This window comes from Canis aureus, chromosome 23, assembly GCF_053574225.1.
Source record: "Canis aureus isolate CA01 chromosome 23, VMU_Caureus_v.1.0, whole genome shotgun sequence".
In the NCBI taxonomy this organism is placed as follows: domain Eukaryota; kingdom Metazoa; phylum Chordata; class Mammalia; order Carnivora; family Canidae; genus Canis; species Canis aureus.
Genome location: NC_135633.1, coordinates 9993271 through 10007577, shown reverse-complemented (window position 1 = coordinate 10007577; position 14307 = coordinate 9993271). Strand labels below are relative to the sequence as shown.

General features: G+C 43.9%; 1 protein-coding gene across 5 annotated transcripts; it reads left to right on the top strand.

Moving 5' to 3' along the window:
* Positions 1–1262: 1262 nt before the first annotated feature.
* On the top strand, positions 1263–12374 carry LOC144294563 (L-lactate dehydrogenase A chain). 5 transcript variants are annotated; one of them, XM_077866267.1, is made up of 8 exons: positions 1263–1284; positions 3601–3750; positions 6025–6142; positions 7096–7269; positions 7917–8090; positions 9519–9636; positions 10964–11087; positions 11666–12374. In XM_077866267.1, the coding sequence occupies exons 2-8, from the start codon at positions 3625–3627 to the stop codon at positions 11828–11830; spliced, it is 999 nt and encodes a 332-aa protein (XP_077722393.1). In that variant the 5' UTR covers positions 1263–1284; positions 3601–3624; the 3' UTR covers positions 11831–12374. The 5 variants fall into 5 exon arrangements, with proteins under 5 accessions (XP_077722393.1, XP_077722391.1, XP_077722392.1 ...); XM_077866265.1 differs by lacking the exon at positions 1263–1284 and adding an exon at positions 1590–1740; XM_077866266.1 differs by lacking the exon at positions 1263–1284 and adding an exon at positions 1602–1747.
* The last annotated feature ends 1933 nt before the right edge of the window (positions 12375–14307 follow it).

Below are 14307 nucleotides of genomic sequence, written 5' to 3'. Positions count from 1 at the left end.
GAGTGCAGATGGTATAAGGACCAGGGCAGGAGAAGACTCATGTTACAGCCCAGCAGACAGGCAGGGACACCCAGTGGCATCTACTGTCTCTCAGTGTAAAAAAACTTTCTGAGCCTAGGACTGGCTGGGCCACCTCCATAATTTGACTTTTGTGGAGTTGGGAGTGAGGGGTGGAGATGGGACAACATCCTGTACAGAAAAAAATCATAGGCTTTGGATTCAGTCCTAAAGAATGACCTGAAATCACTTATTAGTTGTATGACCTTCGCAAAGTCACTAATCTCTTTGAGCCTTGGCTTCTTATCTGCAAAATGGGGTAATTATGCGTATTCCAAAGAAATACAGTGAAAGATGAGTATAGGTATTAGTTTGCCGCCTGAGACAAAGGAGGTATTCAGTAAGTGGTACTTGTTTTATTCATATTTATAAAGTTAAGTAGAGGCTACTGTTCTGCAAAGAAGAAGGAAGCTGTGCTTGGAGTGAGTTGTGAGGTGTTTTAATTTAGGGGGCTGTAAACTTTCTGCCTAGATTATCTTTAGAGGTCATTCTAGAGTCCTCCTGGTGAGAGTTCTTACCTGTCTGCTCAGCCTACCTTCTATCCTTTGAGCTCTGCCTTCCTGCCAGCAGCTGTGGTCACACCTGGTAAGTAGGCAGGGGCCCAGCCTAACTGAATGAGGCCATTGTTGCAAAGACCGAGCGGCCACAGGCAGTACTGCTATGGCCCTGCCCTGAGAAACAATGGGGAATCTGTGGCTGGCCTTCAGCTGGTCCAGCTGTGTGTGTTCCAGGTGAGAGCCTAGGTTTCGCGGCCTCCTAGAGTGATGAGAAAACCATTAGGACATGCTTGAAAGATGCCCTGCTTTTCTGGAACTGAGGCTGGCATGTTCCCTTCAAAATCAAGAAACCCATAATTATGGATCTTTCTCAGAACTGGACTCTAAGTTGGTCCCAGGTGCAAAGGAGGACGTAGAAAAATGATGCACGCCCTTGAGAGAATCCCTGTCCGCCAGGAGAGCCGAGTGCCACCCTTCGCTAATGCAAGCCGGTTTGAAGGAGACGCAGCTCAGCAGATGCAGCGACAACGGAGATACCAACTGTGTGTGTGTGTGTGTCCGCGCGCGCGTGTTACCAGATGATGGGTGGGGTTTAAAGAAGATCTAGAGGAGGAAGGCAGGCCAGGCAAAGGAAGGGCACCAACAAAGACTAGGGCTGAGGCCTCGCTGCGAGCTGGGGGACTTGGAAGGTTTAGCAGCAGCGCCAAGTTTCGGGGATCACTCGAGCTGGGTAAGGACGGAATGATGCTGCGCTAGGCATCCCCTCCCTTCCAACAAACTGTTGAGTGCCTTCGTGCCAGCAGCGGTTCTGGGCAGTGGGAAACGGGGCAAGAGTCGGCGCAAGCCTCTCCTGAGGGTCGGCCCGGCGGGATCCGGGCTGCGGGCGGGGCTCTAGGGGCCAGAGGCACCGCGGCGCGGGCGCCCCCCGACGTCCGCAGGTGCGCGGGTCCGCAGGTGCGCAGGTGCGCCCCCCCGCGGCGCGCGCCGCCCGCGCTTCCCCCGCCCCGCCCCGCCCCGCCCCGCGCGGAGCCCGCCCCTGGCCCGACCCACACGTGGGTTCCCGCACGTCCGCCCGGCTGCCCCCGTGACGTCAGCCTCGCGCTTCCACTTAAGGCCCCTCCCGCGCGCGGCCCCGGGAATCGGAGCTGCCGCCGCCGCCGCCGCCAAGTCCCGACGTGCACGCCCGGTACGGGGTACGGTGGGGCCCGGCGCGCCGAGCCGGAGGCGGGGACAGCGGGCGGCCCCCGGGTGGCTTGGTCGCCGCGGCCCGGGAGGGGGCCCCGCCTGGGGGGGCGCTGGGGACGGTCGCGGACCGGGGCGGCGGCTCTGGTCGGGTCGGACCGGGCAGCCCAGGTGCACACGCGTGCGCTGTGCCCAGGCGGTCGGAAGCCCGGGTGGATGCGGGACGGCCCGGGTGGGACCGATCTGAGCTTGAAGTAGGCGAGCGGCACCGAACTCGAGGTCCGGGTTCCCGAGCGCCCCGAGCCCCCCGAGCCCCCGCAGCTGAGTGTTGGCGCGGGGCACGGGGTCCGAAGAAGGCGGAGCGCGGCCCGGGGCGCCTCTTAGCCCGGGACGCGGAGGGGCGGACCCCGCGGGGCGGCTGCCGGCGCAGGCTGACCTTGCGAGCGGCCGCGGGCGGTGGGTGCTGGGTGGGCTCCGCGGCGCCCAGGCGAAGCGGGGGTCCGAGCCCTCCTGCGTCTCACGTGGGACCTTGAGGGCACCTGGTACCCTCCACTCGTTTTGAGAGGTGGGGCCACCTAACGCTGGGCGGGGGTCCGGGCACGTCGGGGGCCCCAGGGTGGGCGGCAGGGGTGGGGAGCAGCCCCGCGTTCTGCAGGCCCCCCCCCCCGGCCCCGCCGGGCCCCAGGCTGCAGGTTTGGTGAAGCCAGCTTCTAGAAATAGCCGCGATCTGTAAGGAGAGACCCGACTCCAGCCCGGGGACTCTGGGCTGCCTGCCTGGACGCCCTCTCGGATATTCTTGCCCTTTGGGGGGTGGTGTCAAGACTAGACGTGGCCTCCGCGATGCAGCCGGTGATCATCTTTCCAGGGGATGCAGAGCGGGGTCGGATTAGCCGAGCTAAGCCCCCCACCCCCACCCCGCGCCGGAAATGGGGCATCCACCAAGGATCTAGGAACTTTAGGGCTCCGGGCCTCTGCAGCTTTTTTTTTTTTTTTTTCTTTTTTTTTTTTTCCCGCTTCCTGTCCTGAAGGTATTTCCTCTTACCGGTCCTCACGCCTTTGCAACATGGATCGCGGCGGAGGCCGCACGAGGCGCCTCCCTCCCTGTTGGTTAACAGCAGCCTCTGCGGCTTAAAATGCGGCGGCGCGGGAGGCGGCCGGCTGGGCCCCGGCGAGGTCTAAAGTCCTCCTCGGGGCCGCTGCCTCGCGGGTTCGCGGTCGTTTCCGCTCGCGGGCGGGGCTCCCCGGGCCGCCGCCGTCGGGGCTGGGGCCCGGCTCTGCAAAGCCGCGGAGCATGCGCACGAGCCCGGCGCCGCGCGGGCCGGGGGCGGGGGCGGGGCGGGGCGGGGCGGGGCGGGGAGCCCTCGGGCCCTGCGGAGCCGGCCTTCCGCCGCTGCAAGGGGCGAGTGCGCATGAGCGGAGCTTTCTGCACGGCCTCGGGCAGCAGCCGGGGGCCTCCACGAGGCCGTTACGGGAGCTTCCTGCACGTTCCTGTGCTCCTCCCTTGAGGGTTTGCGGGGAGCCCTGGTGACTGGAGCTGAGCTGCAGTGATTTTTGCGTGAGGCCAGGCAGCCCCGCTTGGGGTTAATCAGTCAAGATGAGTGAATCCTCAGGAAGCTATACTTACACCCAAACATCAATATTATTTTTCCATGCCAAGGTGAGATCCTTTACACCAAGGTCTTAGCCAAACCAGACCCTGGCATTAGGTCTTTCACCATTTCTCTATCCATGTTTAGGCTTTTTTCCTTTCCCCTTTTTAGGGGCAAGTACCCCCAAAGGAAGTAAAATAAGCTCTTTAGGAACAGCTTTTGGTTAATAGCGTTAATTTAAAGAGGATGCACTGACTGTTTTTTACCCCCTATAGATTCCTTTTGGTTCTAAGTCCAAAATGGCAACGCTCAAGGATCAGCTGATTCAGAATCTTCTTAAGGAAGACCATACCCCCCAGAATAAGATTACAGTTGTTGGGGTTGGTGCTGTTGGCATGGCTTGTGCCATCAGTATCTTAATGAAGGTAAGTGAGAGCCAATCACTCTGGAAGCCATCCATCCCCCCCCCCCCAAGAATTGTATTAATCACATTGTATATACACATATTCAGGTTCATGCACTCATTCAAAAAGCTTTTTGTGGAACAAACTAGAGATGTGTGATGCCATACCGAAAGGGTATGTGTACCAAAAGTTATTAGGCAGGTTACACAATTCCTTAAATTCACTTTACCGTATTTATGTGCATGAATTGCCTATAAATGAAGAAGAGTCCATGCTTTTAAACCAGCTAAATTTATTTTGGAGTAATTTTTGAGTTGAAAGTGATAACGTACATTTGGTAAAATTAAAAATCACACTAACTGTGGGAAATCTTGTCTTTCTCCCATAAAAATCTCCATTGCCCCTCACCTTGAATAGTAATTTTGGTACCAGTTATGGTACCAAATTTAGTAATTTGTGAATGAATAAAGAACACGTTTTACAGTAATCAAGCCTAGTTTATATAAGAAAAAAATCAAGGCAGTTTGTAATATTAAAATATCTTTGAAGTTTAGGTTTGGAGTTCCTAATAAGGGAGTGAAATGATTAATTCTGGCTTTTGAACAGGAAAGGACTGAAATAAGGAACTGAAGGCAGAAATGAGCTATGCAGAGGTTGGGTAACAACACATTGCTTTATATGTGATCTTAGAGAGGCCACATAGTGTAAAAGTTTCCCCCACTCTCCTAAAAGAGAGCATTCCTATGGAACCTTTGTGAAGCTGAAATGGTGTAAAATGAAGAGGCAATTACCATTAATTTCCATGGAAAATTTTTTGAGCACTTTCAGACCCAAGAAATAACCTTAGGCTTTTCTGATACCTTAGGACACATCTTGCTAATGGATGTGCAAAGTAAGGTACAGATGCTCACACGGTTCAAATCTATGACAGCTTGCTATTGAGATGCTGGGTAAGGTTCCTTGGGGAAGGAGCTTGGTAGTACCTAGGGTGTATGCAACCTCTGTAATAAGGGCTCATGCAGAACAAACACTGAATGCTATTTTGCTTTTTGCCTGTTCTCATAAAAGCAAAAATCCTCTTTGGATTTCTTTCAGTTGGTGAAAACAGGTACTAATATTAGGTTTTGTGTAAAAGTGAATTGGGGGGATCCCTGGGTAGCTCAGTGGTTTAGCACCTGCCTTCGGCCCAGGATGCGATCCTGGAGTCCCGGGATCGAGTCCCGCATCGGGTTCCAAAACATGGAGCCTGCTTCTCCCTCTGCCTGTGTCTCTACCTCTCTCTCTCTCTCTCTTTCATGAATAAATAAATAAAGTCTTTTAAAAAAAGGTGAATTGGCATAATGAAAACTTCTAAAAAGAGGGGATACCTGTCGAAATTCTTAATGCTTTCCCACTTGATCGGAAATTGATGCCATTGATGTTTATCTCACATCTGTGAATAATCTGTGGTCTTTTCCTGTGATGCTCTCTAACTCAGGTGTGTATAAGAGTAATTGCCAGGTTATTATATATATATATATATATTTTTTTTTTTTTTTTTTTTACGAAGATTTTATTTATTTGAAAGCACGAGCACAAGCAGGGGGAGGGGTAGAGGGGGCGGGAGAAGTAGACTCCTGGCTGAGCAGGGAGCCTGAGATGGGGCTTGATCCTAGAGCCCTGAGATCATGACCTGAGCTGAAGGCAGATGCCCCAGGTTATTGTAGTATTGGTAACTTGGGGAATAAATCTGTTATACTATACTAGCTCAGCTAATATAACCTACTTTGTTATAACAATTCATATGTATTAAAGCTATTGTTGGTGCTCCTGGTCTGAGATGCACCTATGAACATTTACAGGTTCAGTTGAAAGGATCTTTTTAAAGAATTTATTTATTCGTGAGAGAGAGAGAAAGGCAGAGACACAGGCAGAGGGAGAAGCAGGCTCCATGCAGGGAGCCCGATGCGGAACTCGATCCTGGGACTCCAGGATCACGCCCTGGGCCGAAGGCAGGTGCTAAACAGCTGAGCCACCCAGGGATTCCCCAAAGGTTGGTTTAGTGAAGAGAAGAGATCAGTACTTCTTCCTATGCATGGGTCATCTGTGAGTCCGTTTTTATTTTATTTTTTATTTTTTATTTTATTTTATTTTATTTTTGTGAGTCCGTTTTTAAATGGGTACTTGCGTCTACTTTGAAGTATGTCCTGATATTAATAAAGTAGCAGAATTCTATGCTAGAAATACAAAATTTGCATGCCTTTCTAAAACTTGGAAGTAGCAGTTTTACATTTGAGTAAAAATTTTGTCTTTTAGGACTTGGCAGATGAACTCGCTCTTGTTGATGTCATGGAAGACAAATTGAAGGGAGAGATGATGGATCTCCAGCACGGCAGCCTTTTCCTTAGAACACCAAAAATTGTCTCTGGCAAAGGTTGATTTCAACAAGTTTATATTGTGGTCTATGCTAGACTTAATTCTCTGTCACGCTTGAAATCCTGCCACTTCAAAGATTTATTTTTTATATAGGAGCCTTTGAACAATTTTGCCTTGATAATCTGTTTATATCAAAGTTTCAATTTCTAGTAAATGGTTCTAAATGGAAATCCAATATGTCCTAGTAAGGAAAGCATCTGAATCAGAATGTAATTAGTAAAGCTCGTCAGGTCCATGTTTAACCATATTATTTCTAATATTTAATATACTTCCCCTGCTCCTTTCACACACTAATACAAGGTTGAGAATAGGGTAAATGAGCCTGTTCAGATATTCTTGGGCCTTTCACACTTATGACCCCTTGTCAGGCATCCTGGACATAAGTAATCAAATAGTCTTCTGTTTAACGCTTGAAAACCGTGGACTGCTTATCTATGGGCTGAGTTAACCATCCTGTGCCATAGGGTATCTAGAAGTAAGATATGCCTGATAAGTGTAAAGTTGCCTTTGCTTAAAAACAAAAACCAGCCTGTCTTTGGGCTGGTATGATCACAATAAAGAGGTTAATAGGAAGAGGAGAATGGAAGAATGAGCACGAGCTTAGGTGGCAAAAAAAAATTGGGAGATATAGCTCATTTGATTCTTTCCAACTCTTCCCAGATCATTATATATTATAATATAAAGTCACAGTCTAAAACGAGACTACAAGGGAGGTGTTGATGCACTCTTCCTTCATGTTGAGCAGCCAAAAACTAAAGGAGGAGATGGGGGTAGGAGAGTGGCATTATAGGCATTTATCTGTATTTACCTATGTGTGAAAGGAAGTAGGGGAGATGATAAAACACTGATAAAACTGTCCATCACAAAAAAGTTTATGGGACAAATTTTTGCTGGCTAGGTAATAGAGTTCTTTTAAAGGCCCTCATCTGGTTTTTGTTCACTTTTGTCTAGACTACAATGTGACTGCAAACTCCAAGCTGGTTATTATCACGGCTGGGGCACGTCAGCAAGAGGGAGAAAGTCGTCTTAATTTGGTCCAGCGTAACGTGAACATCTTTAAGTTCATCATTCCTAATATTGTCAAATACAGCCCAAACTGCAAGTTGCTTGTTGTTTCCAATCCAGGTGAGACTCTTAATTACACAAATAGACGAGCTCAAGTAAAACTGGTGTTCTATGTGATGTTCTGTATACACGTGCTTATTTCTCATATTTTCATTTTCCTTGTATGAATGGATTTGCTAAAATAGTTAAGTTTACTATTATTATTTTTTAAAGATTTTATTTATTTGAGAAAGAGCAGCACGAGAGGGGGGAGGGTCAGAGAAGGAGACTGCACTGAGCAGGGTCCCTGATGTGGAGCTCAATGCTCTCGCTCAGGATCCAGGATCATGGCCTGAGCAGAAGGCAGATGCTTAACCAACTGAGCCACCCAGGCACCCCTAAAATAAAGTTGAGTTTAAAATAACAAAGGAGGTACAATGCCCTTGAATGTATTTAGAACTTAAAAATTATTCGCCCAAGAAGGTCTTTAGGTGAGGTGTAAGTTTATGAATAAGGTGCTCTTGGTGCACAATTTATTTTCATTAAGCCACCCTTCTTGAATACTTAACGAATTTGCTGTATTATGCAAATATAGAGGTTTAAAAATTTAACAAAAATACTGATTGATCATAATCAGTATCAAGATTCATACACAGCCATATATCTTGAGTAGCCAGACATTATCTAATAATTTACGTAGTATCTTTGCCTCAATGTTTTCTTCATAGTGGATATCTTGACCTATGTGGCTTGGAAGATAAGTGGCTTTCCCAAAAACCGAGTTATTGGAAGTGGTTGCAATCTGGATTCAGCCCGGTTCCGTTACCTAATGGGGGAAAGGTTGGGAGTTCACCCGTTAAGCTGTCATGGGTGGGTCCTTGGAGAGCATGGAGACTCCAGTGGTAAGCATAACTTATTTCCTCTTTTTGTTTTCAAAAAGACTGTGTAAAATATTGATAGAAGTTTCATTATTAAATCAGAGCTGAAATCAGATAATCCATTCATTGGAGTAGAATGGTTTCTAAAAATCTGCCTTTTGCTATAATTACATGTTAAGATTTTAACCATTTTATATGGTACTTTATGGCATGAGGGATGGGGAATGAAATTTCTTTTATTTCTTACAATGACATATTAAAATAAGAGGATAGTTCCTAGGATGACCTCAGTCCTTTCATATCACAGCTGTCTATACTTGACTTAAACTGCGTGACTCTAAAAAGGTCAGCCCATCCAAATGAAGTGAATGGAAAAATTCTATCACAGTTGAAGGATGTTATGATTTGTGCAGAGTTCTCAGTTACTTATGCCAAGTAAATTCCCCCTTACGATCTCATATTATCTATATTTCTCAAATATGTATGGATTAAACATCCTAATAGGTTAGGAAAACAAGTTAGAATCTGCTGAAAATTCTCAGCTTTATAATCAATGAAAGCATAAGAGTAAGGGCATTGGTAGTCTTGACCATCTACCCAAGGCAGGTAATCCTCCCTAGATAAGAAATGATAATTAGAAAAATGTCAAAATTACTAGTCTTGTTTCCAAACCCAAGTTTGACTCCTCATTGCTTAAAAGGCCAGTACTCAAGAGGCAAGTTTTGACTGGGAAGGAATATGAGCTTTATGCAGGAGGCTGGCAACCTGGGAAGAAGACAGACTCTTAGATTTTGTTTATTCACAGGAATCACAGAGAGAGAGGCAGAGACACAGGCAGAGGGAGAAGGAGGTTCCCTGTGGGGAGCCTGATGCAGGACTCGATCCCAGGACCCCGGGATCACAACTGGAGCCAAAGGCAGATGCTCAACCACTGAGCCCCCCAGGTGCCCTGAGAAAGCAGGCTTTTATCCAAAAGCCAACTCAGGTTTCTGCTTGGCCCAGAGAGTTTTGAATGGGTTTAATCAGTTAAGGGAATGCAGTGGTCTGTGATATTTCTTGTTTTGTTTTATTTTTTTTTTTAAGATTTTATTTATTCATGAGAGCGAGAGAGGCAGAGGCACAGGCAGAGGGAGCAGCAGGCTCTATGCAGGGAGCCTGATGTGGGACTTGATCCCAGGTCTCCAGGATCATGCCCTGGGCTGAAGGCGGCGCTAAACCGCTGAGCCATCGAGGCTGCCTAAAGTTGTGGTTCTTTATTCTCCAAGACCAGTAGTCGGCAGATCTCAAAGAAGGTGAATTACTTCTGTTATGGATAAGGAGTCTTAAGTCAGCAAGCAAGGAGTGTGTTGACTTGAAGCAGGTTAATAATTAATCCTTAAGACTGGTTAGAATGCTATTACTGTCTGCTGGATGGTGTGCAGAAATAAATGTATTCTATACTGTTTCTTTTAGTGCCTGTATGGAGTGGAGTAAATGTTGCTGGTGTCTCTCTGAAGAATCTGCACCCTGACTTAGGCACTGATGCAGATAAGGAACAGTGGAAACAGGTTCACAAACAGGTGGTTGACAGGTAATAGATCTCATAATTTGGCAATACAGAAGATTAAAACATTATTTTTACTTTAAAGTTTGAAAGTTTAATAACATTTGAGTACTTAGAAAACATTTTTCGAGAGACACCTGACTAGCTGGCTGAATTTAGAGATTACTTAAAAATAATAAAAAATAAACTTTTAAAAATTTTTATAAAGAACATACTATAAAACAGAGATAAAGTGCTCACTTTGGCAGCACATATACTAAAACAGAGATAAAGATATTGAAAATTATAAGTGCAAGTCTTTTTTTGCTATAGTTCTGTATAGTATAAATCTTTTTGTGCTTGTAAGTCTATCTTATTTGAGATTCAGTCCTCAATAGCATATATGGTTCGTTCAATTAGGGATAAGATTCTGTTTATTTATCTAACGTTTTATTTATTTAAGTAATCAAGATCATGACCTGAACCAAAACCAAGAGTTGAACTCTCAACCAATTGAGCCACCCAGGCACCCCAAGAATTTTTAAATCTAATTTCCTGTTACAGGCTTTATGAGTAGAAACAAATAACTTGTTCGTTCAAATGATTATAAAGTTTCAAACAATGTCTAGGTTCATAATTGTGCTAAAAATGTAGATATTAACTGTTAGAAATTGTTTAAATAGGGAATCTTTCAGTTTTGATTTACTTACTATAAACCATGAATGTGGTCATGTGTGGACCTCAGGTCCATAGAATTGAATATTGAATCACGATTGATTTAGGCAAGGCCCTCTTATAAAAACTTGTGAACCCACCATCCAACCCAAGAAACATTGACAATGGCTGTTAACTAAGTATAGCATAGTGTTGAGTTAGAAACACTAGTCTTCTGCTGGTACTTGGATGTGCATGAGTTCTGAGCTCTTTCCCTCACTCCTCTTGCTGTTCTACAACTCATCCTTTGTTTGAAATAATCTTGAGTCAAATACTATACGTAATTTTGTAGTAACTTTTTAAAATTGAGCATTACATTTTAAAGAATCAAATTTTTTTGCATGTAGGTATAGTTACTTGTTTTGACAGTTTTGTAACATTCCATTGTATTGAATACGTTCTGTGTATGTACCACAACTTATCCATTCCCTGTTGGAGACCTTATTATATCATCGGGCTTATTGCCAGGGTTTTTGCTATTACTAATATTACTGTTGCGAACATCCCTATACATAATATCCTGGTATACATGGCAAGTGTTACTCAGGTATATAATAGAACTTACTGGCATTATTTGCAATAAAGCATGTGTTCAGTGAAAGCTGTATCTTTCTCTTACCTTACATTTTCCTACCTTTCCCTGTCCTTCCCTACCCTACAGTGCCTATGAGGTGATCAAACTAAAAGGCTACACTTCCTGGGCCATTGGACTCTCTGTGGCAGATTTGGCAGAAAGTATAATGAAGAATCTTAGGCGGGTGCATCCAATTTCCACCATGATTAAGGTAGGTTTATGTAATGATACACTGTATTTGCCATTATTTCCTGGCTTTTAAAAAAGATTCTTCTGTGAAAGCAGTTAGAGTCGTTGTCAATCGTTGATTTAAGTGACATAATTCACTCACAGTTTTCTTTTTTGGAGAGAAATGGTTGAGCTTTGGGATTAATGTCTACTAATACTGTGTTCACCATACCTTGTCTACTTGTACGATGTTCACTGCATAGATACTTGAGAACTTACTGATAATAAGTTGAGGTAGGTGGAAGACCATAAAAGAAAAATTTTTTCCTTTGGAGGAAAAAAAGAAGTCCCACTCAAGATAGAGTTGCCAGGATGTTATCAATAAAAACTTGACAGTAATATGGATAATGGCAATAATTTAGATTTTCTATTAGAACAGAAATTCTTTTGGTATTTTGATGACTTGTACTGTTCATAACATCCTAACTGAAAATGTGGAAAGGAATTTCTACTTCTCAAGTTGTACTAAATAAATAAGTTTCATAATTGTAGAGAATTCAAGTCTTAGGAGAAACCAGAATGCATAAACAAAACATAAAATATTTTTCATTTTGTCTTCAGGGTCTCTATGGAATAAAAGATGATGTCTTCCTTAGTGTTCCTTGCATCTTGGGACAGAATGGAATCTCTGATGTTGTGAAGGTGACTCTGACTCCTGAGGAAGAGGCCCGTTTAAAGAAGAGTGCAGATACACTTTGGGGTATCCAAAAGGAGCTGCAGTTTTAAAATTTTCTAATGTACCAAGTCACTGTCTAGACTACAACAAGATTTTAATTGGAGGTTGTGTATGTTGTCCTTATTATCTGACCTGTTACTCAAGTCGTAATATTAAAATGGCCTAAGAAAAAAACATCAGTTTCCTAAAGTTACACATAGGAATGGTTCACAAAACCCTGCAGCTATGTCCTGATGCTGGATGAGACCTGTCTTGTGTAGTCCTAAATTGGTTAACGTAATATTGGAGGCACCACTGCCAATGTCATATATGCTGCAGCTACTCCTTAAACCGGATGTGTATTTACTGTGTTTTGTAACTTCTGATTCCTTCATCCCAACATCCAACATGCCTAGGCCATCTTTTCTTCTTCAGTCACATCCTGGGATCCAATGTATAAATTCAATATTGCATGTATTGTGCATAACTCTTCTAAAGGATCTTATTTTGTGTACTATATATGTCAGAATATAGTGTACATTGCCATATAATGTAAAAAGACAATGCAACCAACTGTCATACCAACTAAAATACCAAATAAATTTTGAACAGTGAGTCTTTTTTTTCTGAACAGTGATTCTAAAGATAAAGCAAGCTGCTACTTACATTCTTAAGCAACATTGCAATGATTTTTTTAAGGTGTATTGTTTACTAATGATCACACTTTATTTTTTAAAAAGATTGTATTCATGAAAAGACAAAGAGAGGCAGAGACACAGGGACCCTGATGTGGGACTCCAGGATCTCGCCCTCAGCCAAAGGCAGATGCTTAACCACTGAGTCACCCAGGCTTCCCAAATGATCGGACTTTTTTTTTTTTTTAATATTTTATTTATTTATTCATGAGAGACACAGGCAGAGGGAGAAGCAGGCTCCATGCAGGGAGCCTGATGTGGGACACGATCCCAGATCCAGGGATCATGCCCTGAGTCAAAGGCAGACACCCAACCGCTGAGCCACCTAGGCGTCCCAAATGATCAGACTTTAATGTGACAATATATTAAGGGTGTGACTAAATTGACTGGGTTGTCTTGGTACCATTTTCATTATAAGCAATCATTTAAATATACTAAGCCATAGGGTATTGTAACTTGATAATAGTGCTAATCATAATTGGTACCTTACAATTCTGTAGGTGACATTCTATACATGAAGGTAAAAATCTCATTTGCCAACAACCTTAGCAGTGGTACTTGGTCAATATAGGGAAACAGATTTTTAAGAACCTTTGTCTCTGTAGGCCAGTAGTGTAGTGTTTTTTCTTTAAAAATTTCCTCAAAGTCTACAACTATGACCCTTACCTAGGCCTGAATACTTCGAGAAGTTAACTAGAGCAACTTTATTATCCACTTCTCCAGGATATTTCACCAGTTTCCTTCCTGAGAGCTAGTGAAGAGAAAGAATTATGCTTTTTTTTACCCCCATGTGGATCTCAAATGTTAAAGGACAAGACTGAATGATGTAGTCTTTTTTAAGATTTGAGAGTGGGGGGATGAAGGGGCAAAGGGAGAATCTTCAAGCAGAAGATTGCTGGAGCCAGACTCAGCTAGATCTCAGAACCCATGAATCATGCATGACCTGAGCCAAAACCAAGTGCTGGAAGCTCCAACTAAGCCACCCAGGCATCCCCACAGACTATGTAATGGTCTTGACAATTAAGTAATATAATAGGATTTGCTTTTCTATAGGCTTAAAAAAAAGCTTTAGGATACAATTTACACACAAAATTCACCTTTTAAAGTAATTCTGTGGATTCACATAGTTGTACAACCTTCAACACTAATCTTAGAACTTTAAAAATTTTGCCAAAAAAGAAACCTGTACTTACGCCCATAGCCTCTTGAAAATTTTGAGGCAATTTAAGGCTTTTAAAAATTAGTCAATGCCAACATGACTGAAAAATAATGCTTAAATATTTATTAGCCTAATCTTTCATGAATTTTTAAATTGAATGTTGTAAAGCTTCCTCATTTTCTGGCACAAAAAGTGTTCTGGGATGATTGTATCTTTCTGCCCCAGGCAAGGAATAGGCCAACTCTGCAAGAAGCCCTGATTCTTTTAAATGTAATATGATCTCATTTCAGTTTTAATAACCTTGGGATGTAGATTAAGAATGACTTAGTCCAAAAAAAAAAAAAAATGACTTGGTCCCATTTTACATAAGTTGCCAGTTAGTGGGAGAAGCAAATGGGATGTTCAGAACATAGTTCTTACATTTATATAGATAAATGTGTCCATATATATGCATGTAGATAAGTCAATCCTTTTTCCACTAAAGCCCATGTTGCCAAAGTAAAAGTATCAGTACTTCAAAGCCATGCTCTTTCAGAATTCTCAACTGCATTCCTACACTTTGGCCAATGTTGGAATGTACAAATCTTGGCCCTCCTGTATTTAGATGGCTGCAATCAAGCAAAATGGTTAAGTTAGCTTGGATTGTAGTCACCCAGAGAGCCCACTGAGGCAGTGGACCTGAAGGGCCTGCCCT

Bases quoted from the DNA above. Each gene is read 5' to 3' on its own strand.
- LOC144294563 (XM_077866264.1), top strand. From the start codon at position 3,331: ATGAGTGAATCCTCAGGAAGCTATACTTACACCCAAACATCAATATTA. The intron at 8,091-9,518 runs GTAAGCATAACT...TGTTTCTTTTAG, and splicing joins AGAGCATGGAGACTCCAGTG to TGCCTGTATGGAGTGGAGTA. The intron at 11,088-11,665 runs GTAGGTTTATGT...TTTTGTCTTCAG, and splicing joins CAATTTCCACCATGATTAAG to GGTCTCTATGGAATAAAAGA.